Here is a 21,522-nt window from a genome sequence, read left to right on the forward strand (position 1 = left end):
CAACAGGTCATTTTATGTAATATCTTACTACCTACTAACGTCATTCAATTAGTTCTTTTGGCTGTGATTTCATAGTTTTAATATTTTGCTTTGTTTATAGTTTTTGATTTGTATTTAAAGTATTTTTAATTTTGTATTACACCCATTTGATTCTTTCTTACTTTTAAAGGGCTTTTAAATGTTAAACTTAAATGTTGAACCATTTAACCCGTCTTCGGTTGTAAAAGAAAGTTTATTATTATGTTTGTTGTCAATTATGTTCAATTAAAATTACTTGGTATTGCTATATGTAATGAACTGAAGGGTAATAACAACCCTTTTTATGGTCGTACAGTATATTTAAATTTAGGGTTCAAAGAATCCATTTAAATTCAAGTTTACATGTTAAGACAAAATGTTCATTAATTCAACAAGATCACCATCCTTTGCCATGATTCATGAAGAGCACCAGTCAATTCATTGTGAATGTCTAAATATAATCTGTTCTTCAAACAGTGTGCTTTGAGAACAGCTCTGGACTTGTCATGCTTAGATTCCTAATCAAAAGGTTAAAGTTCAGATAAGGTAATTCATATGAAAATATCTTTCTGTAACCTCTCTTTAGACATGTGTCGCAGCTGTTGTAGAGTGAAAGCCAAGGTCAGGGACTAAAAATGATCACTCATGACAGCTAGTTCTGAACCCTTTGTCTCATGGTTTCATTATGGCATTGTTTCCTTTCCTTTGGCCTTGATGACAAAGATAACCCTGTGAAATTCTTGTCTGGATTTTTTCTCTCTGATTGAGAAGGGCAGTCTGTGATCTTGTGATGGATGAAAGGTAACAGGTGCATGGCGATAAAAATATACCTCAGTTCTAGAACAGGAATTTCATAACTTTTTTTATTTCTATTACATTAAAATGTGTAAAAATGTGATGGTTTGAATCCATCCATCTTAGTCTAAATGTAGTAAATATTAATCAAAACACATTTAAGGGAACACAGCTTTGTGAAAAAACAACTTAATTTAGTTCTTTTGTCCTCCTTTACATTAAATGTAGCCGTTTGTCCACGCTCACTATTTATCATCCCTTAGAAATTAAAACCATATGCATGTTTTGTTTACTCTTGTAGAATGGCAGTGATGAGTGATGAGCAAAATTCCAATGGACCGCGTTAGAGTTGATCAGAATTTGCTTTTACATTGTTGGACTCCTTCTCATTCTCAGCTGCTTTGTGTGCCCATCTTGGCTTTCATCACCTTCTCGCTGTTTGGACATAGAGTGGTAATCAGAATCCCCTAAGGTAATGCCCTTTGAAAGAACAAACGGTGTCACCTTGATATGCTATTGTTGCTCTTGTCTGCTAATTAATCCTAAACTATTTTTTTTAAACACACCAAAGTCCTTGATGTTAAGTAGTTGACACAGATGAGCCTGTGGCACAAGGGTAATGAGGTTAAGTTTTAAAGGGTCAGCAGAAGAATTATTAAAGCCATGGCTTACATAGTTCTGTTAGTGTTAGCATGTGGATGACAAAGAATAACACTATGCAATTTATTTCTTATTTTATAATCTTGTTGACATGATCTTATTCCTTAGAAGGACGTTTGAGTTCAAGATCAGCATGTCGTGCTGGACTGATATCCACCCCTGATAGCTGAAGAGCCTTAGCATCAGTTCCTCCTTTCTGCTGTTGCAGGAGAATGAAGCACGAGGTAAGCCTGTCGTAGATTCAGCTGGAAGAATTTGTGTAAACATTGCTGATTAAATTCATTTTATTGTTTTTAGATACTACATTTCAATTTCACCCTTTTATGTGTTTACATTGTATTTTGTTTATATATTGTTATTTTAATAATAATTGTTTATAATTATATTATTTTTAATGGATTGATTCTGTTTTACTATATAAAACAATTTACTGTTTTACAGCATGTTATATAATACAGCTGGGAGATATGGTTGGAAATTACGATAACATTGTTAAAATGGATATGTTTTACAATATTGAGATATATTGATGCGATGATATTCATTTAACTGATGTTCAAATAAATAAACATTCATTATAGAAGTCTGCTGAAATATTTAGTAGTAGTAAATTATCACCCATGGAATTGACTAGAACAATATCAGTAAATCATCATTGGGTGTTGTGTTAAAGTCTCTCCTCAAATGTAAAATTGTTAATATATTGTGTCTAATCGAATGCTATAATATGTTACTAAACACACAAGTGAAGATAATCTGTTACTTAGGTAACATTTACATTAACATAGGTTACATCCGTAGTTACGTGCCTAAATTGTAAAGACTTGCCAAAGGAAGTCTTATTTACCTACAAATAACTTTGTGATGTAATTTCCACATCTCTGTATAACGATTCCAAAACTGTTCTCTTCTGGTATGGAAAGAGTTTTGTTGCGTCACATATCCACCCAGTTATATTCATCCATCCATCCATCTTCATCCGCTTATCCGGTATCGGGTCGCGGGGGCAGCAGCTCCAGCAGTGGACCCCAAACTTCCCTTTCCCGAGCGACATCAACCAGCTCCGACTGGGGGATCCCGAGGCGTTCCCAGGCCAGGTTGGAGATATAATCTCTCCACCTGGTCCTGGGTCTTCCCCGAGGCCTCCTCCCAGCTGGACGTGCCTGGAACACCTCCCTAGGGAGGCGCCCAGGAGGCGTCCTTACCAGATGCCCGAACCACCTCAACTGGCTCCTTTCGACGCGAAGGAGCAGCAGCTCTACTCCGAGCTCCTCTCGGATGACTGAGCTTCTCACCCTATCTCTAAGGGAGACGCCAGCCACCCTCCTGAGGAAACCCATTTCGGCCGCTTGTACCCTGGATCTCGTTCTTTCGGTCATGACCCAGCCTTCATGACCATAGGTGAGGGTAGGAACGAAAATTGCCCGGTAGATCGAGAGCTTTGCCTTCTGGCTCAGCTCTCTTTTCGTCACAACGGTGCGATAAATGGAATGTAATACCGCACCGGCTGCTCCGATTCTCCGACCAATCTCACGCCCACCCAGTTATATTAGATTAATAAAAATAACATTTGTGAAAAAAGTGACATCTTGTTCGACACTGTTAACCAGGTAAACTAATCTGAGGTGTCCTTTAAACCTGATGTTTAAGTGCCATGAAATAACAATTGCTATTCAGGTTTCCCCTAGGTTTATTATGGACAAGGGGAAGACACCTCTGAAATGACATTTAGTTGTAAATTTAGTTTAGTTGTGAGCTACTTTCCACTCAAAACATTTTCTTGAGAGCTTGCTGCTTTTTTCTGTTTTCAATCTTTTTACAGTTGTATTGCTATGATTAGGAGGGGACCTTTATTAGAGAAGAACGGGGTCCTTCTGACGCTGCTGCCGTGTTTATTGATGAATGTGCATGCCACAAATCTGGGTACTGATTCTAATATTTTTAACTTAATTTTATTATTCAGTTGGTTTTATTTATTTTTTCATTCTATTTTCATCTTATTGAATAAACCCATTTGTGCACTTTTCCTCACAATAATGCACTGCTACAATTCTTTTAAATTGTTGATTTTATGTAATCTTTGATTATATTGATATTGAAAGTGGTTTACAGATTATTTATAATTTAGTTAAATGTTGACATCAGTGGTTGGCCATTACATTTGAGATAAATAAGACTGATGAGTGTTAGTTAACTCCCACAACACCACCAAGAGGGTGTTTTTTTTCTGGAGCAACTTTGGGTTGTGTCCGACACAGATAAGACACACAATGAGTTTACACCCTATGGAAGAAGTTCTGACACAGCAGAAAAAGCTTATGTCGGTGTAATCAATGCTGGTGGTGAGTTTGTGTCCATTGGGAACGGTAGGTTCTGTTGTGTTTATTTAAAAGCTCAGAGACCTAGGCGCCAGTTGGTTGAGAGTGCACAAGGCAAAATACTTCAGAGTTTTCTACTAAAGCCATATTCAAATCTCTACCACTGATATATTAAAGGACAGAACATATAAAAACAGCTGATGCAGTTGCAATGTTTACAGTATATTTTACACGCAGGGTGTGATGTAATCATTTTTAACTTTAGTTTTATTATTATCATTCAGATGGATTTATTTTCAATCTAACTATGTTGTGGATTCTATGTACTGGTATTATATTTTTATCTTATTGTTTATCTCATTCCTTTTACCTAATTTTAGTATTATCAAGTGTGTTTTATTTTCCATCTCAATTTCCATTAAATTCTCCTTTTTATCTTAACGTAAAGCACATGGTGCTGCATTTTTTTATGAAGTGTGCTATAAAACATTTCATATAACAATTACTAACTCATATACTAAAAAAAAAGCCAAAATTGTTCCTATATGTTGTCAAGCTGATATCCAGTATTATTATAAGCCTATCTAGTCATAAATCCCTACCTAGAAATACCTATATAGGCATGGACGAAACTGGAAGAGAATTTTTTGCTTCAGCACAAGGTGGCAGGAATGTGACAGCAACTCTTCTCCATCTGGACCCTCTCAGAAAGTGAACAAATTAGTTTTGTAATCGGTATTGATTAGCTGTACACTTTTTCATCTTTCTTTTGTGCTTTTTTAATGTACTTGTTCCCTTCTGATGTCAAATTTAACAACTTTGTGATTGTTTTCATTGATGATAAAGTGAAATCTTTAACATACAATTTTTAAATGACAGTCTCACTGCCTCTCCAGGTTAATGTGGAAAATTCCACCTGATTGAAATAAATGAGGACTCGACACGTTCATTTGAATGCACTTTTCTTTATTCTACAGTTACTTTGACAACAAAGTAAACTACAGCACAGAAGATCCCGGAGGTCTTAGGTCGTCGTCCGTGAGCTTCACTCCTCGTCTAACCCTTTCTGAGATGAAGAATGATAAAACAGTAGACAAACAGAGATGGATTAGGGACAGAGGACCAACAAGACTCAACAAGTGTTATCAAAGGTAACTTGGCTATATTTTTACAAGTTTGTGATTTTGACAGTAATTCTACTGAATAACAATGAATAACATTTATTTTACTGCCCACATTCGTTTACTGTAGTATGGTAGCTTGGACACAAATCATTTTAAATGCTTGAAAATGAATGTTGATTTTGTGGGATTAGATTACTTTGAACAATGTAGCACTTAAAGGAGTATATGGAGAAAGTGTTTTACATATCATAAAAGGTTAAAGAGCCAAGCCCCCTTGAGTTTATTCTTTAGCCATTTGGGGTTTTTAAAACTTAAAACTACAATTCAAAGCTTATGTTCTAAGGAAATCATTTAGTCTTTTTAAGACATTTAAAACATTTTTTTTTTTTAAACTGGGACCTTTTGTTGCATGTTGTTTCCCATCTCTCTCTACCTGCATTTTTTCCACCTTTATTTTTACAGGCATGTTATTAAGAACAGGTTCTTATCTACAATGGCGGCCTGACAAGTGACAACGCCACTTAAGGGAGGGGGAGAAGGGCTAGAAAATAAAATACATTACACATTCATGCAAAAAATCTCATATATTTATTGTCAACTCATTAACAAAGGCATAACATATCCAGAAATGTAATTATCTTAGAAAATAATTTGTAATGCTTTCTCTGTGACAAAAAAAATGCATACCACTAACCTACTAAATAGCACTAATCCAATTTACCAAATCAATAAAATAATTAAAATAAAATTGATCTATACAAAGACTGGTCTGTCTTTTTTTACTCCCATTACAAATGATCATTCCTATAATTATTTTGCATTACAAATGAAAACAGCTTATATGGGTTACATTAATATGGGAATGAGGATCATTGAAAGATAGTGTGTAATATTGTGAAGGCTATTGGACAGCCCACAGTATGAAGTGTAGCTTCTTACCTTTGAGCCCACATCACGGCTCTTGGCACGCAGCTTGTTGACTTGAGACTCAGCAATATCGGCTCGCTCTTCAGCCTCATCCAACTCGTGCTGCAGTTTGCGGAACTTGCCCAGATGGGTATTGGCCTGCTCTTCCTACAGGATTCAACAAAAACACAGGCCATAATATTCCATTACTACAATAGGCAATGACCCTGGGGTAGTTGACTTAAGGCCACGTGATCTGATGAAGGGTAAACACAGCTTCAACACTGGTTTGTAATTTACCAACTAGGTCTAAAAAAAGTCACAGGGAAGGCTGAGATGTTTCCTGGCTTAAAATCAAAACCGCTTGTTTTTTGTAGTATTTTAGCATCTACAAAATGTAATAAAATGTATAATATAAGCATGCTATAAACTAACTATGAGTTAAAAAGTATTTTCAAGCCTCAATTTAAAACTGTTAATTTAAAACAATAAAGAAACAGCGTATACATCTTGAGCACACAGCACAAATGAAAGACAGCTTTTCCAGTCCTCACTTACAGCCTCCTCAGCAGCTCTCTTATAGGCCTTGACTTTCAGCTGTAGTTTGTCAACCAGGTCCTGCAGACGCACCATATTCTTGCGGTCTTCCTCAGTCTGCATAAATCAAGAGAATAAGAGCAAACAAACTGACAAGTTTGATAAGGAGGATTCTCTTCATATAGCATTTTAATTTTGACAAAATTTGGAAAAGTAGGTGTGGTATAGTGGAAAAATATGTTGTGGACCCATGCATAAAGCCATATTTGTAAGCAAGCTAAAAAGACACCTTTTAATAGTATATATTGTATGGATGATAATACGCTAATATACTTGTTGCTGTTGTTATAGGTTATGGAAATAGGCAAAATAAAAACACCTGGTAAGTGAGCTCTTTGATGCGTCTCTCATATTTGCGGATTCCCTTCACTGCTTCACTGCTCTTCTTCTGCTCTGACTCCACCTCATTTTCCAGCTCTTTCACCTGAAAACATCAGAAAATAATTTATTTGAAATTCACTGGTCCACAAGGAGCTACGTTCAAAACAATAATCAACATATTTTAACATTTCACTCCAAGAGAGTTATGAGCCAGCTATGCGGCTCTACAGAGCTTTGTAGCCAATTTCAGGTACATGTTACAGTCTCAATGCTCTGATAAACCCATCTCCCCATAACCCCCATCAAGGCTCAGAAACCACTGCCATACAACGCAGAAAGACAAATTAATTGACTACCTGGTGAAGGAATGGACTTATAAACAATCTAAAGACACACATTTATCTTAGATACTACATCTTTATGAATGTAAAAAGAATTTTGGTCCCACAATTGTACTTGCAGAAGTGTGTGGTTTGTATATTGGCAAACTTCTCTTACCCTGGCTTCGAGCTTCTGCACCTGCTTCTTGCCTCCCTTCATGGCGATCTGTTCAGCTTCATCCAGACGGTGCTGCAGGTCTTTGATGGTTTGCTCCATGTTCTTCTTCATACGCTCCAGGTGAGCACTGGTGTCCTGCTCTTTCTTCAGCTCCTCTGCCATCATGGCAGCATCAGTAATGGCCTTCTTGGCCTTCTCCTCAGCGTTTCTGCACTCCTGCACTGCTTCCTCCACTTCAGTTTGAAGTTGGGAAGCATCAACCTCAAGTTTCTTCTTCTGGTTTATCAGGCTGGTGTTCTACATATTTTCAAGATGTGGGATTTGAGAAAATATTACTGCACTTAGAAATAGCAATACTTTTGATTTATTTATAATGTCCAAGAAAACCAGTCAGTCATCCACGGTTGGAAAAAATTATGAAGTCTCACCTGTGAGTGCAGTAGCTGCACCCTTTCACTAACGTCCAGCAGCTCTTGCTCAGCAAGTTTGCGACCTCTCTCAGTTTGCTCCAGAGCAGACCTGAGCTCTTCCAGTTCAGCCTGAATCAGGTTGTTGCGCCTCTCAACAATGGCCATGTTCTCTTTAAGATCATCATTCGCCCGAACAGCCTCATCCAGCTGAATTTGGCAATCCTTTATGGCATGATATCAACCAGATTGTTTAGAATCAGTTTAAATTCGAAACATCTTAAGTAATTGAGCCTTTCATTTTAATTTTACCTTGAGATGTGCATGAACAGATTTAAGTTGTTTCTGGGCCTCAGCTGCTTGCCTGTTGGCCTGGCTTAGCTGGATCTCCATCTCATTGAGGTCTCCCTCCATCTTCTTCTTCAAACGGAGAGCCTCATTCCTGCTGCGACACTCAGCCTCAAGAGAGCTCTGCAGTGTGTCAATAGTCCTCTGCAGGTTCCTTTTGCACTGCTCCATCTCCTCATCTTTCTCAGCTAGTTTGCGTTCAATCTCAGCTTTAATTTGATTGAACTCTAGTTGGGCTCTTAGAATCTTACCCTCTTCATGCTCTAGGGAGGCCTGGTGGACAGGAAGGTACAGAGTTAAACAAAACAGCGGACAGTTGTACTTTAAAGTTTTTCATTTCAAAGGCCTGTACCTCTGCTTCCTCAAGAGCAGACTGGATCTCAGTTTTCTCCTGTTCCAGTTGTTTCCGTAATTTCTCTAGTTCATGGATACTCTTTCCACTCTCACCAAGTTGTTCAGTGAGGTCAGAAATCTCCTCTGTGGAATACCAAGCAGTGTGATTTAGATGCATTTACAATTTCATCTATAAAATATGTCTGCAGAAGCTTAGACACAAACCCTGGCGGTAGATCTTACCTTGTAAGTTCTTATTCTCTCTCTTCATGGTCTCAAGATGATCCAGAGACTCTTCATAAGAGTTCTTCAGTTTAAAGAGATCAGTGCTCAGAGCCCTGGCCTCCTTCTGGGAACTCTCCAGCTCACACTGAGATTCTTCGTATTTCTGCTTCCACTCAGAGAGGACCTACAGTGGGAAGAAAGGTCAGCGGTAAGTGTATATGTGCCAGACGAATGGAGAATGGACTACAGACTTGGGGAATTTGCCTCACATTAAACAATTTCTCCCATTACTGACAACAGCACTCCAAGGTGGAGAACATGTAAAGCTCACACCAACTCTAAACAATTTTAGTGTTAGGTATGGGTATTAAACAGACTAAACATATAAATGAAATTAGACTAGTTAGACTTTCTTTGAGCAATGGACATGACCCATAGCTGCTTCAGAGAAGTTGCCCTAAAGCAGTGGTTCCCAAACTTTTTCAGCTCAAGACCCAAAAGAGAAATTTGGTGTCTCCCCGGGACCCAAATTTACAAAAATACACCATGAATCATTGTAACATCTCCATTTTTAAACTTTGGACACAAGATGGAACAAACCATGAATTTAAATGTATATGAAGTATATTTATTCCACTATAAAAGTAAACAAAAACAGAAAAGGTCTCTATTCTCCTTTCTGCGTCTCACCCCTTTCTCAACTCATATGTTCTCATCCCCCCCTCCCATCATCCCTCAGCACCGACACCAACATTTGTTTAAATAACGCTGACTTGAATTTAATGAGATGTATGTGTCTGGTGGAAGTTATCAACCAGCTGGTCTGGTCTAGGTTCGGTTTTTGAAAGTGCCCCATTCTGAGGTCATGCTGGGCATTTAGTCTGTTTCTGGATTTGTTTTTCAGGTTTGCCAAAAAGCCAGACATTGAGATTCCTTTTACTCTGCCAATTGGCGACCCAATAAAACGGGTCTGCGACCCATTTTGGGTCCCGACCCTAAGTTTGGGAAACATTGCCCTAAAGTATCCTGTAGTTGTACTTGGCAGCTCTAAGCTGTAAATGTGTTCCCACAGGAAGGTGCACTACTGGCTCTAGCAGGCTCAGTGTATTGCTGGTACAAAGGTTCAGAGGCTACAATGCAAATTGATAATTTTGGTGCTCAAAAATTCTAAGTAGTACCTTGTCAAAGTTTCTTTGTTTCTTGTCCAGAGCAGCAGCCGCAGAATTAGACCTCTCCACATCCACCATGAGATCTTCAATCTCATTCTGCAGCCTGTGTTTGGTCTTCTCCAGAGACGAGCATTTAGCATTCACTGCTTCCACAGCCTCCTCAGCATCCTGCAGACGCTGAGCCAGCTTTTTCCTTTAGAAAATGATCATTCAAACCATTTAACGTTCCTGCAGTTGTGCTTGTTGGATAAGTTATTATATATTCAACTAAAATGACTGGTTGCTCGGTCATCTAACAGACAAACTTTTTGTTCGTCTTACATTTTAATAGGAACATAACACAAACAAAAAGCTGATCTGCTAGACAAAGTAAATATGTCAATTAAAAATAAGATATCAAATCGTGAATTTGGATGTCAAAATGTCTTACTTGGCCTCCTCCAGTTCCTCGGTTCTCTGGATGGCATCAGTTTCGTACTTGGTTCTCCACTGAGCCACCTCAGCGTTGGCCTTGGACATGTTGCGCTGCAATTCACCCTTGGCCTCCTGCTCCTCCTCATACTGCTCCCTGAGCAGGTCACAGTCATGTCGAGCAGACTGCACTGCATGGGCCAGGGCACTCTTTGCCTATCAAAACAACGTTAAATGAATGAGTAACATTGTAATACAATTTAGTTAGAAATGACTGTCCAATTTAATTGGACACTAAAACTCTATATTACCTTGGTCTCCTCTTCCAGTTGTCGCTTTAAGTCTTCAATCTGTTGAGTGTAGGACATTTTTCCCCTTGTCAGTTGAGATACCAAGGAATCCTTATCTTCCAGCTGCCTTGTGAGCTCACCTTGTATTGGCAAACATGCAGATGTTTGTATTACCAAAAAATTAACTTTTTAAAGAAATGTCTGGTTTTCTCAGTAGTCATTTGAAAAATGTATACATGAGAATTGTCAGCTATCAAATACATCAAGTAGATAGCAAAAATATACCATTTTCCGTTTGAAGTTTGGCTTTTTGCATATTGAAGTCATTGATGCAGCGTTGAGCTTCTTCAAATTTGGTCTTGTATTCATTCATCTGATCTTCCACAGTCCTGCATGTCTTCTCAAGATTTGTCTAGATTTAAGATAAACATTTAAATATTACCATTTAACCCGAAATACCCACAAATGTGTCAACAATAGCAAAAACTGTTTGTCAGTTTAGCCAACCTTTGTCTTCACAATGTGTTCCATATTGGAGACCACATCATCCAGCTCCAGTCTGAGCTCACTCTTCTCCTTCTCCAGTTTCTGCTTGACTCTCTGCAGGTTATCAATCTGTTCTCCCAGGTCAGCCACACTGTCAGCTTGTTTTTCCTGAGTGTGGCAGCAGTGGCTTCATGCTGCAGAGTGGCCTCTTCAAGGTCTCTGCGAAGTTTCAGGAACTCAGCCTCCCTCTTCTTGTTCATTTCAATCTGGGCAGATGTTGCTCCACCAGCCTCCTCCAGCCTCTCACTGATCTCCTCCAGCTCTCTGGCCAAGTCTGCTCTCTGTTTTTCCACTTTGGCTCGGGCAGCTCGCTCTGCCTCAAGCTCTTCTTCCAGCTCCTCAATGCGGGCCTGGAAAAGCAGGGTTGTTTAGTTGCTACTTACTAGTGAGTGTTTCACCAATTTTGAATCATTACACGTGAATCGTCCATTACCTGGAACTCCTTCAATTTCTTTTGAAGCTGAATTGTTACCGCCTGCTCATCTTCTATTCTATTGTTGAGCTGACTGACTTCAAAATCTTTCCTGTGGTGAAATAAAATTGTTACAGTTAGAATAACTGGTCATCTGTTTTGCCTGTATTCGATACAGCGTTTGAGTACTGTATGAGATACAGACATGCTGTACATACTGTAGAACAATGATTCTCACAGTGGGGTCCATGGCACTCTTTTTGGGACTTTTACAAAAGGCTTCATAAATTAACAAATATGTTGAATTTTAAATCTATAATAGTTCATAGATAACTTTCTAATCTAACAAATCCAACTCTTTAATCTGCAAATATCATGCATAATACATGTCTAATATATTTTAAATATTTTTCTTTTGTGTTGTTCTTTCACATAAATAAGACTCTCAAAGTGTAAAAAAATATGCTGGGGGGGGGGTTCCCAGTATATTCTTGTGATGGGTCCTTGGCTGAAAAAAGATTAAGAACCTCTGCAGTAGAATAATGTGATTACTTTTTCAGATGTTCTTCAAGTTGCTGCTTGTCATTCTCCAGGTCCATTAGACTCTCCAGGGTTAATTTTAAGTCTCCCTCTAGTTTCCTCTTCGCTCTCTCAAGGTCCATCCGAATCTTCTTCTCTTGTTCCAGCGAACCTTCAAGCTAGACAATATCAATACAGAAAGTCAAACTATTGTTCTCATTATGCAAGGAGTATATGATCTTACTAAACACTTTAAATTAAGGTTGTGACAATACGTTGTTGAATTCTCACATCATCCACTTGCTGCTCCAGCTTAGCCTTGGCCTTAGTCAGAGTGTTGACTTTGTCTTCTTCACTCTGCAGATCATCCAGTGTTTGCTGATGAGCTTCCTGTAAGGCTTTCTTTTCTTTTGTCAATTTAGCTATGATTTCATCCAGAGCAGCCATCTCTTCGACCAGGTTCTTCACCTGGGAAATTAGAGATAAATATTGAAAAAGTGTACTGGTTAGAAATGTGCTACTTGATCATTTCCTTAATATTAAGAGAAATAGAAATAGCTGAGTCATTGTCATACCTTGTTCTCTGTGGCGTGCTTCTCTTTCTCCACTTTAGCCAGAGTTAACTCTAAGTCATCAATATCTTTCTTCAGCTCAGAGCACTCATCCTCCAGCTTCCTTTTCTTAGCAGTCAGTTCAGCATTCATCTCCTCCTCATCCTCCAGTCTTTCTGTCAGCTCTTTGGCTTTTGCCTCCAGCTGAATCTTGTTTTTGATCAGCCCCTCACATCTTTCCTCAGCATCTGCAAGATTATCTTGCTCCTATATTGAAATGGTCATAAGTTTGATAACTTTGTCAACGTAGGATAATTATCTATATAAATGGTTTATAAAAAATAAACTGTATGTATATACTGTATTGTTATATTACCATTTTGACATTAAATTATTAAGAATGCTGTCATTAGACTTACAGCCTGGACATGGAGCTGCAGGTCATTCTTCTCTTGAAGAAGAGAAACCATTTTTTCCTCTAGTTCCTTTCTACGAGCTTCAGATTTTGCATAAGCCTCCTTCAGCTTTAGGAATTCTTCCTTCATGTTGGCCATCTCCTTTTCTGCTTCAGCAGATCTCAACAGAGGTTTGATCTTGAAAAAAAGCTTCATCCAGGGCCAATTCTTCACCCCCATGAAGGCACGGATGTTCCACTGGATCACCAATAGTGCATCTCTGTCAAAGATCAACCAAGGTTAGCACTACCACTTAATACACAAAATAGTTCATATTAAATTCCTGAGTTTTCTTACCTCCTTTCAAAAATCTTCTGGAATTCCACTCTTGCCAGCAGACCTCTTGCTCTTGCCTGGATTCCAGTGATGATCAGTGACAAACGCTCATCCCTCATCTCTTCCAGTAGCCCAAGAAGACCAGCCTTGAAGAACACCTTAAGGAGCATGTAAATATCCGCTAGGTGTTACACATAAGTGCTTGGACCCTTTTGAAAGAATATATAATACATTGTTCCTCTAAAAAAATTAAAAGTTGAACTTAAGTGAACTTGCTCAATGCAACACAATCATGGATTTTGTGGATACAGGCCTATTTCGTTTGGTGTAACAAGTAGCCTATGGTGGCAAATATAAGTTAAGATAAGATTTCCAGTGAACTAGCAATATTCTACGGAGCCCCCCTGGGGTCAGCTGAGAACAAAAAAACTAAATCTAACTAAAACTAAATTATAAATCCGTGCGCACGGTTTTATAAAGTTTAACAAAGTGGTGTCTCCAAACTTATGTTTAACAGTAAGTGCTGTAATAAAACTAGGAGGAGACAAGTTTATAATTAAGGTAAGTTTGGAGACACTACATTATTTAATCATTAAATTAATAGATATGTTTGTGTGGTGTTGTAGTTTATAGACGGCCCCTAAGCACCGCCAGCTGCTACTAAAGACCAGTGTTATTTATCCAGGTCGGAGGACAGCTTGTTTTGATAAAAATTAGTTTGTAGCTCATTGTTAACCTTACTACGTTAGTAAAGATGCGTCATTTGTGATTTGATATCATTTCGCTATAAAGTAATTGATCCCAGAAGTTTGAATCTATGAATATCTTTCCTATTTTTCTCACGTTAAAAAATTGCGCGCACAAATTATTATGAATCCGTGCGCACAGATTATTAAACCAGGGGAAAAAAAGTTCATAATCCCTGCGCACGATTTAGTTTTTTATTCTCAGCTGACCACAGGGGGGCTCTGTAATATTCAGATTGTTTACTGATTTAATGACTCTTCTAGACTATTCTTCTTCTACTATGTTTTTCATTCCATCATTGATTATAGACTAAACATTTGTAACAGATGTGCTTTGGACTTTTCTCTTTTATGAATTACCTTAGTGTGTCCAAACTTGTATTGGTTGTGATCAATATCCAGAGACCCAAGAAGTTTCTCAGCTCCCTTTCTACTGTCAATAAACTGACCCTCAGGGATGGCAGCAGGATTCAGGATGCGATATCTAGAAAAGAAAAAAATAGTTTGGATAATAATATTTACTTAGTGTTGGCCGAATGAAACCTCATTAAGCTTTGTGAACCATTTTTACTTTATTTATTCTGTGCCCAGTAGATGGTGCTCTTTGTTCAACAAAGGGTTGAAAGCACACTGAATTGCAATTTCTTGAGCCTTTTTCTTTAAACCAAGAGCGCCATCCAGTGGGCTCAGATAATAAATACAACTTTTTAAGTAGCCCATGAGACTTCATTTGGCCATCACTAATATTTTCATTTTCTTTGGGAACTATTAAGTATGTGAGTAAATATTTGACATATGAGATAATACCTCTGTTTGAAATCTCCATAGAGGATCCTGTTGGGGAATCCCTTTCTGCAGATCCTGATGCCTTCCAGCACACCGTTACAGCGCAGCTGGTGCATCACCAGAGGGTTCTCCATGGCCCCAGGAGTCTTGGTCTCATTGGGGATGATGCAGCGAACAAAGTGAGGGTGAGTAGACCTCAGGTTGGTCATCAGCTTGTGCAGGTTCTCCTGAGGAGGTAATTAACCCTGTGTTTAACACTCAGTTTAGGTGATTATTGTGAGGCAAATCTCTGTTACCAATGTGAAAAGAGTCAGTCATTGTTTTGCATATGGATTAGCTATTCAAAAATATTTATGTTTTACTAACCCTGTGCAAGGCAGACACAGTTTGGAAGGATGAACCCTTCTTCTTGCTGCCTCCTCCTTTGCCGCCCTTTCCACCTTCAGCTAATAAACCAGTGGACAACTCAGTTAGATTGCCTTAACAGATACAGGCATAAACTATTCAATCTTGCAGTTGTCATTGTGAGGCTTTTCATAAAATATTGACATTCCCAGTGGAGGTTAATACAGTACATTTAGTTTATTCCTACCTGCTTCTGATCCAGCATAATTTGCAAAGAGGACAGATAGCAGTTTGAGATTAGACTTCTGGTAGAGTCCTACAACGGTCTCATTCAGAGGATCCTTGTTCTTCACCAGCCAGTTGTTGATATTATAATCAACAGTTCCAGCATAGTGAACCAGGGAGAAATGGGCCTCTGGTCTCCCTTTGATAACTCTGGGCTTCTGGAAGTTGGCAGATTTCCCCAGATGGTTGTCATAGAGCTTACTTTTAAAGGTGGTATCAGAGGCTTTGGGGAACATGCACTCCTCTTCAAGGATGGACATGATACCCATGGGCTGAAGGGACAAACATTTGAGTGGTTTTAAAAGAACATGTTTTTTTTTAAGCTTTTTAATTCATGAACAGGTAAGAGTCCAGCATCTCACCTTTTCAATTAGGTCAATGCAGGCCTGCAAATCCATACCAAAATCTATAAAAGTCCATTCAATGCCCTCTTTCTTGTACTCTTCCTGCTCCAGCACAAACATGTGGTGGTTGAAAAACTGTTGCAGTTTTTCATTGGTGAAGTTGATGCACAGCTGCTCAAAGGTGTTGAACTGAAATGTAAAGTGACAAAACTATAGTCATTTTCACACTCATATCTTCATTACCTTCATTAAGATGAAAAAGATGAAGTTGAATAAATTAATTTGCCTGTATAATATAGATTAAATAAACATAAATAGATTAAGCTCACATCAAAGATCTCAAATCCAGCAATGTCCAGTACACCAATAAAATACTGGCGAGGCTGCCTGGTGTCGAGGGATTGGTTGATCCTCACCACCATCCACAGAAACATCTTCTCATACACTGATTTAGCCAGTGCACCAACAGCATAGTACACCTAAAGAAAATCCAACCTTTAAAGTTACATTAAATAACCCTTATTGTGCACTCAGTTTTGCGTACTGCATTTTTTGTACTTTAGGGGACACCTCCCAATAAATTCAGCTCTTAAGTTACATTCTTACCTGCTGGACATTTTGTCCTTTGGTGACCCATTCATTTCCTACTTTGACTCTTGGGTGACAGAGACCTTTGATGAGGTCAGCAGAGTTCAGGCCCATCAGATAAGCAACTTTGTCAGCAACTGTTGAGAAATTGTTGTATTAATTCATCAAGGATTTTGCTACTTTTCAAGGTCTTTATGATTCTTTTATTTCTGATTCCTTTAGCACCGTTGGCTGTATTTTGTTTTCATAACATCTCTCACCTTCAGTGCCATCCGCCTCTGCCTGCTCTTCACGCTGCTTGTTCTTGAATTTCATATTTCCATGATGCATGATGGCTCCAGTCATCTTGTAAATGCCATTCTTCTCTTCTTGAGTGAAGCCCAGCACATCAAATGCATCCTGAATGAGAAGAGGGGAATATAATATTTGATGTCTGATGTCTATGACTTTCTGCATTGTATCACGGTTTGCAGTAGAGTGACGGGAGAGATCCGGGCTACAAAGCTGTACTTTTAAGAGTAATATTTTAAACGTGGGAATAACACATGGGAATGTCTTAATGACCATTGTTGGCAAACAAAGCGGTATTTATCATCTTGACAACAACCCCACAGAGGTTAAGTAGCTAGGTTTCCATAACATTCAGTCAGAACTGATGAAGTTCCTCAGATGAGAGACAAAACGTCTTCAGAGCACTTTTTACCAATTCCTGTTTCCCCTGATTTTAGCCCTCCCCTGAATGACAGAGAACCTTCACAGACAGTATGTTAGTGATGGCCAAATGAAGCCTTTTTAACCTGCAAACCATTTTTTCCTTTTACTGAGCCCACTAGATGGCACTCTCTGTTCAACAAAGGGTATGACATGCCATTCCTTGAGCCTTTTTCTTTGAACCAAGAGTGCCATCTTGTTGGCTAAGAAAACGGTTCACAAAGCTTCACATGGCTTTAGTTTGCCATTACTACATTATGGTACATCCCTACTCACATCTGTGGCTATTAGCTCTTCAGAATCATTGATGGAGGCTACTGTTGTCTCTCCTTGGGAGATGAAGGCGTAGTCATAGGGGTTGTTTGTGATAAGCAACATTTCTGAAAAGTAATAGAAACATGTTTCATTTTGTATGCTAGGGAATAGTAATATTACAACTACTAGTTACTTTGCACCATTAACTAGTAGTTACTGGTCCAAAGTATTGTTGTTTTCATTTACCAAGCAGCTCAGGTTTCCTCTGAGACAGGATCTGATAGAAGATGTGGTAATCTCTCTCAGCTTTAAGCTGAAAAGTGACACGGGACTTTTCCAGCAGATCTGTAAAGGAATTTACATTAAGTAACTGTGAAGGTGATCATTGTTTACACTGGAAAAACATATTGAAAGTTTAGAGAAAAGACTGCTTACATGTCTCAATATCAGCTGAGGCCAGCTTTCCACTGGCTGCAAAGTGAATTCGGATGAATTTGCCCTAAAATGTATGACAAAAGAAAAATTAAAAATAGAAAAGGCATGGAGGTGTATATTCATTTGAGTCACATGACAGAAACTTACAAATCTGGAGGAGTTGTCATTCCTTATGGTTTTGGCATTACCAAAGGCCTCTAAAGCTGGGTTAGCCTGAATGATTTGATCTTCCAGGGTACCCTAAAAGATTTGATAAATTGGTCACTATTTGTCTCTACAATTCTAACAAAAATGATGCATTGTGCCGATAAAGGTAAAATGGTGAACCTTTTTCTCAGAGCCTGCGTCCTTCTTCCCGCCTGCAGCTGCGATGCTGGCAAAGTACTGGATGACTCTCTTGGTGTTGACTGTTTTCCCGGCACCAGATTCTCCACTGAAGACACAAATCAGATTGTTTTCATAAATAGACAAATGGGCAACACACAACTAGTCATGTTTTTCATTAATCAGCAAAAATGCATATAAGTAACAATCTGTAAATACTGATACACCTTTTCAGTGGAATACACAGAATTTTCTTTGGGACACGTCTTTTCTAGCCGTGTGCCGCTTGCCGCCACTATGACTGTTACTGTCCATCATTAATATAATCTATCATTATACTTTTTAAAATTCGTTGTTTTGTATTGGCCTATTGCAGCTTATAAAACAGTAGCAAAGTATTACACTAGTGACAGTATTGATGGCTTGTTTCTATCTGAACCATATAACATAAAAACTATCCTGAAGAATACATGCTGAGTGTGGTTTAGTTATTTAGTTTCTTGTCATCAAATCCATAATGTAAATGTTTTTGTTCAGGTATTCCCATCCACTTTGCCATTTAAAACTGTTCACTGATAACATACCACTTAAAAAAAGAGCATATTACTGTGATTTACTGGCGCATATCAGCAAAAAAACTCACAAATACAATTAAATTATTATTATTATGTTCAATGGGTGGCTACTGGATTGCCACTTACTAAAATTCTCACAGCATTATATAATTCTCTATTGCAGTTTAACATAGTCATCAAAACATAACTTACGTAATGAGAATTGACTGATTTTCTCTGTCTGGGAAAGAGAAGAAAGGGTCACTTATGGATTCTGGGATTCCTTGGCATTTTTACACTGTCTGTGAACATATGATAACTGAAAGTGAATTACCAGTAAGCATGTACTGATAGGCATTGTCAGAGATGGAGAAGATATGAGGAGGAGCTTCAGTCCTCTTCTTTCCTCTATAGGCAACAACCACCTCTTGGTTGTAGACTGGCAGCCACTTGTAGGGGTTGACAGTCACACAGAAGAGCCCAGAGTAGGTCTGTAAGAATTATAAAGTGAAAGCAGACGCTTTTAGGATACAGTCACCTTAACCATTGATATATGAATGTAATACAATCTAAGCTTTTAACTTACATAGATCATCCATGCTGCATAACGCTCTTTGAGGTTAAACAGCACAGCGGGCTCATGGAGGAAGGTGAACATCGCCATGTCTTCAATTTTATCAAACTTTGGCGGGTTCTGAGGGTGTACGTCACACTCGTTCACTGTGACAACCTGAAAATGGAGATGGTGAGAATGCTCTTATTTATCCTCTCTGTTGAATCTTAACTTCTGTTTACTAAATGTATTTTGTGTATGAGGGAGCATCATGTCTCTCTGCATAAAAGTCTCTGGTTTCTACTGTTTCATTGATATTTATGACTAAAGGACAAATCCACCTGAATCATCACTCACATTATCGCTGTGTCTTAGTTAGGAAACTAGTTGCATCCATCACTGACCTTCCCTTTTGCAGTCTGAGCAGTGACTTTATCCCCCTCACGGCTGGTAATAGAAGCCTTCACATACTCCTCATCAGTATCAGGAACAAAGCACTCCTTCTTCATGTCAAAGGCACGGGTCTGGGCCTCCAGACGCTCCCTGTCTGACTTTCTCAGGTACGGAGCTGCTGCCCAAAGTCTTTCATGGCAGCGTCACCCATTTTTCACCTTGTCTACAGAAAAAGTAATCTCAATATAAATTCAGCTGTAATGCATTTATCTAAAGGCAACTACAGGATACAAAGAATGCCTATGCCAGTATAGAGTTATTTTTTTTATCCAACATCATGAAATTCACTGTTTTTAAATCAAACACATTTTAATTTTTCAGATGCTCTTACCTTACCAATCCCTACTGCAAAGACTGAGGTGTGATGGTCCTAAGGAAATAAATAACAGAAGCTGATGAGGCTAGTCTGCAGTCCACATTAACACAGGTAATGCTTTAGAGTCAAAAGTGTGGTGTGTGATGTGTAAGCCATTGTTCCTGGACCTTACCTTGAGATAGAATGGTGACCTATTGGGGGTTTCACCATGAGTTATCTTTATAAACAAATCCTCTCTACCAAATATGGAGGAGCATTCAGGGTCCAGGAATGTTATTGTGTCTGCGTTGGGTTGGGGGTACATAAAAGGGAGGGGTTAATGAGTGGAGGAGAGCAATATAGAAATCAGGAGGTCAGAATCTTATCAGAGATGGGGTCCCCTGACAAAGCCATATTAGGAGCTCCATGTACTGCAATGATTAATCATAGGTATCCTCAAGCAGCCAGGGGACCACAACTCAATCTTTAAATAGACCAGGGAGGAATTCCTTTCTCATCATCCTTTAAGTCTGCTTCTGTTACAGGAACAATACATGATGTACTGAGCAGAAGCATTCTCACTTTAGACAGCAACACTCATACTGGTAAAAAACTGTTTAAATGTATTTAAATGGTGTATGATTTATACAGATATGGTGATATTCCCAACTTCAGGATGTCAAAAACTTTCCATTTTTATTTAAAGTATTTATTTGTTAAATCTTTAGGCAAGTCAATCCAATATGATCACTGATAAAGTAGCTATCAGTGGGCAAATGCCAATTGTACCAGTATTAACAAAAATTAAAGAAAACATCCTTAAAATATGTTTCTATACAATTCCATAGTAAGTCAATTAAAATGTCTAAAAAAGGACGAGACCTGTCATATGTTTTGTTGAGTTATGTACTACTAACATTATCTAAAATGTTTCCAACAATGTTCAAACCCGGAGGAATCTGTGATTCTATCCTATCTCTTACATTTGGTCGCCTGTGAATGATGTCATATAACCTCTAACCCTTGTAGTTGCTCAGACTTCCAGAGAAAACAAAACAGAAAGTTAAAAAACATGTCTTAAAGCCACACTATGTAACTTTTCCCGCTTCAGTCCCTCTACAGGTTGGAAGCGGAATTTTCCCATTTTGAATGCAGAAGTGCCGTTCACCCTGTTACTAATTGAATCACTGAAATGATTTTGGAAACATTATTTTAAGGTACAAAAAGTTACATAGTGTTGCTTTAAATTGACTATGTTATGTGTTTCTGTTATGTTACTTTGTTGTCGTTACTTTCAGTTTGTGTTGATTCTAGCGGTCGCTTTGGACAAAAGTGGTAGTGTATTTATCACACCTGCTGTCAAAAAGGTCTTTTCTATACGGTGCTGCATTGCCCACTGTAGATTACTGAGTTAATGTTACCGGGGAGTCATATGAGTGGGTTTTAAATAATTAAAAACTGTAATTGCCTCCATCTCTTAAAAGCCCGACAGAAGTTGACTCACGTAACCACCCGTTGTTTCACTTTCCCTTTTATCTTTTAGTTCTTCTTCGTTTAATTTTTTTATTTTCTGTGATGATCCTACCTCAGTATCAGCCATAACCACAGCAGATAACTTCTAAAATAACATATTAAATACAATTAGGCTCACATAAAGACATCTCCTGCT

The 21,522-nt window shown here is 38.4% G+C and overlaps 1 protein-coding gene and 1 long non-coding RNA gene across 2 annotated transcripts in view; one reads left to right on the top strand and one right to left on the bottom strand.

Moving 5' to 3' along the window:
- Positions 1-1,292, top strand: part of LOC116699397 (uncharacterized) — a 41,871-nt gene extending 40,579 nt beyond the window's left edge. The window contains exon 7 of the long non-coding RNA XR_004334422.1: positions 1,210-1,292. This is a non-coding gene — a long non-coding RNA (uncharacterized LOC116699397). The remainder of the gene's footprint in view (positions 1-1,209) is intronic.
- Positions 1,293-4,739: 3,447 nt separating this feature from the next.
- On the bottom strand, positions 4,740-19,721 carry LOC116699391 (myosin-7-like). Its single transcript, XM_032531931.1, is given in 39 exon segments — positions 4,740-4,857; positions 5,855-5,989; positions 6,380-6,475; positions 6,738-6,833; positions 7,229-7,534; positions 7,666-7,869; positions 7,957-8,265; positions 8,345-8,469; positions 8,569-8,734; positions 9,729-9,912; positions 10,150-10,346; positions 10,442-10,560; positions 10,706-10,832; positions 10,928-11,073; positions 11,076-11,316; positions 11,400-11,490; positions 11,931-12,076; positions 12,189-12,365; positions 12,473-12,715; positions 12,868-13,123; positions 13,201-13,337; positions 14,286-14,409; positions 14,733-14,938; positions 15,078-15,157; positions 15,304-15,613; positions 15,704-15,874; positions 16,015-16,164; positions 16,292-16,410; positions 16,534-16,672; positions 17,261-17,364; positions 17,486-17,584; positions 17,675-17,738; positions 17,822-17,914; positions 18,002-18,107; positions 18,766-18,793; positions 18,887-19,043; positions 19,139-19,282; positions 19,510-19,677; positions 19,680-19,721. Coding segments are annotated over 39 exon segments (5,814 nt in total). The 5' UTR covers positions 19,710-19,721; the 3' UTR covers positions 4,740-4,836.
- Positions 19,722-21,522: the final 1,801 nt, after the last annotated feature.

This window comes from Etheostoma spectabile, chromosome 12 (genome assembly GCF_008692095.1).
Source record: "Etheostoma spectabile isolate EspeVRDwgs_2016 chromosome 12, UIUC_Espe_1.0, whole genome shotgun sequence".
Taxonomy (NCBI): Eukaryota; Metazoa; Chordata; class Actinopteri; order Perciformes; family Percidae; genus Etheostoma; species Etheostoma spectabile.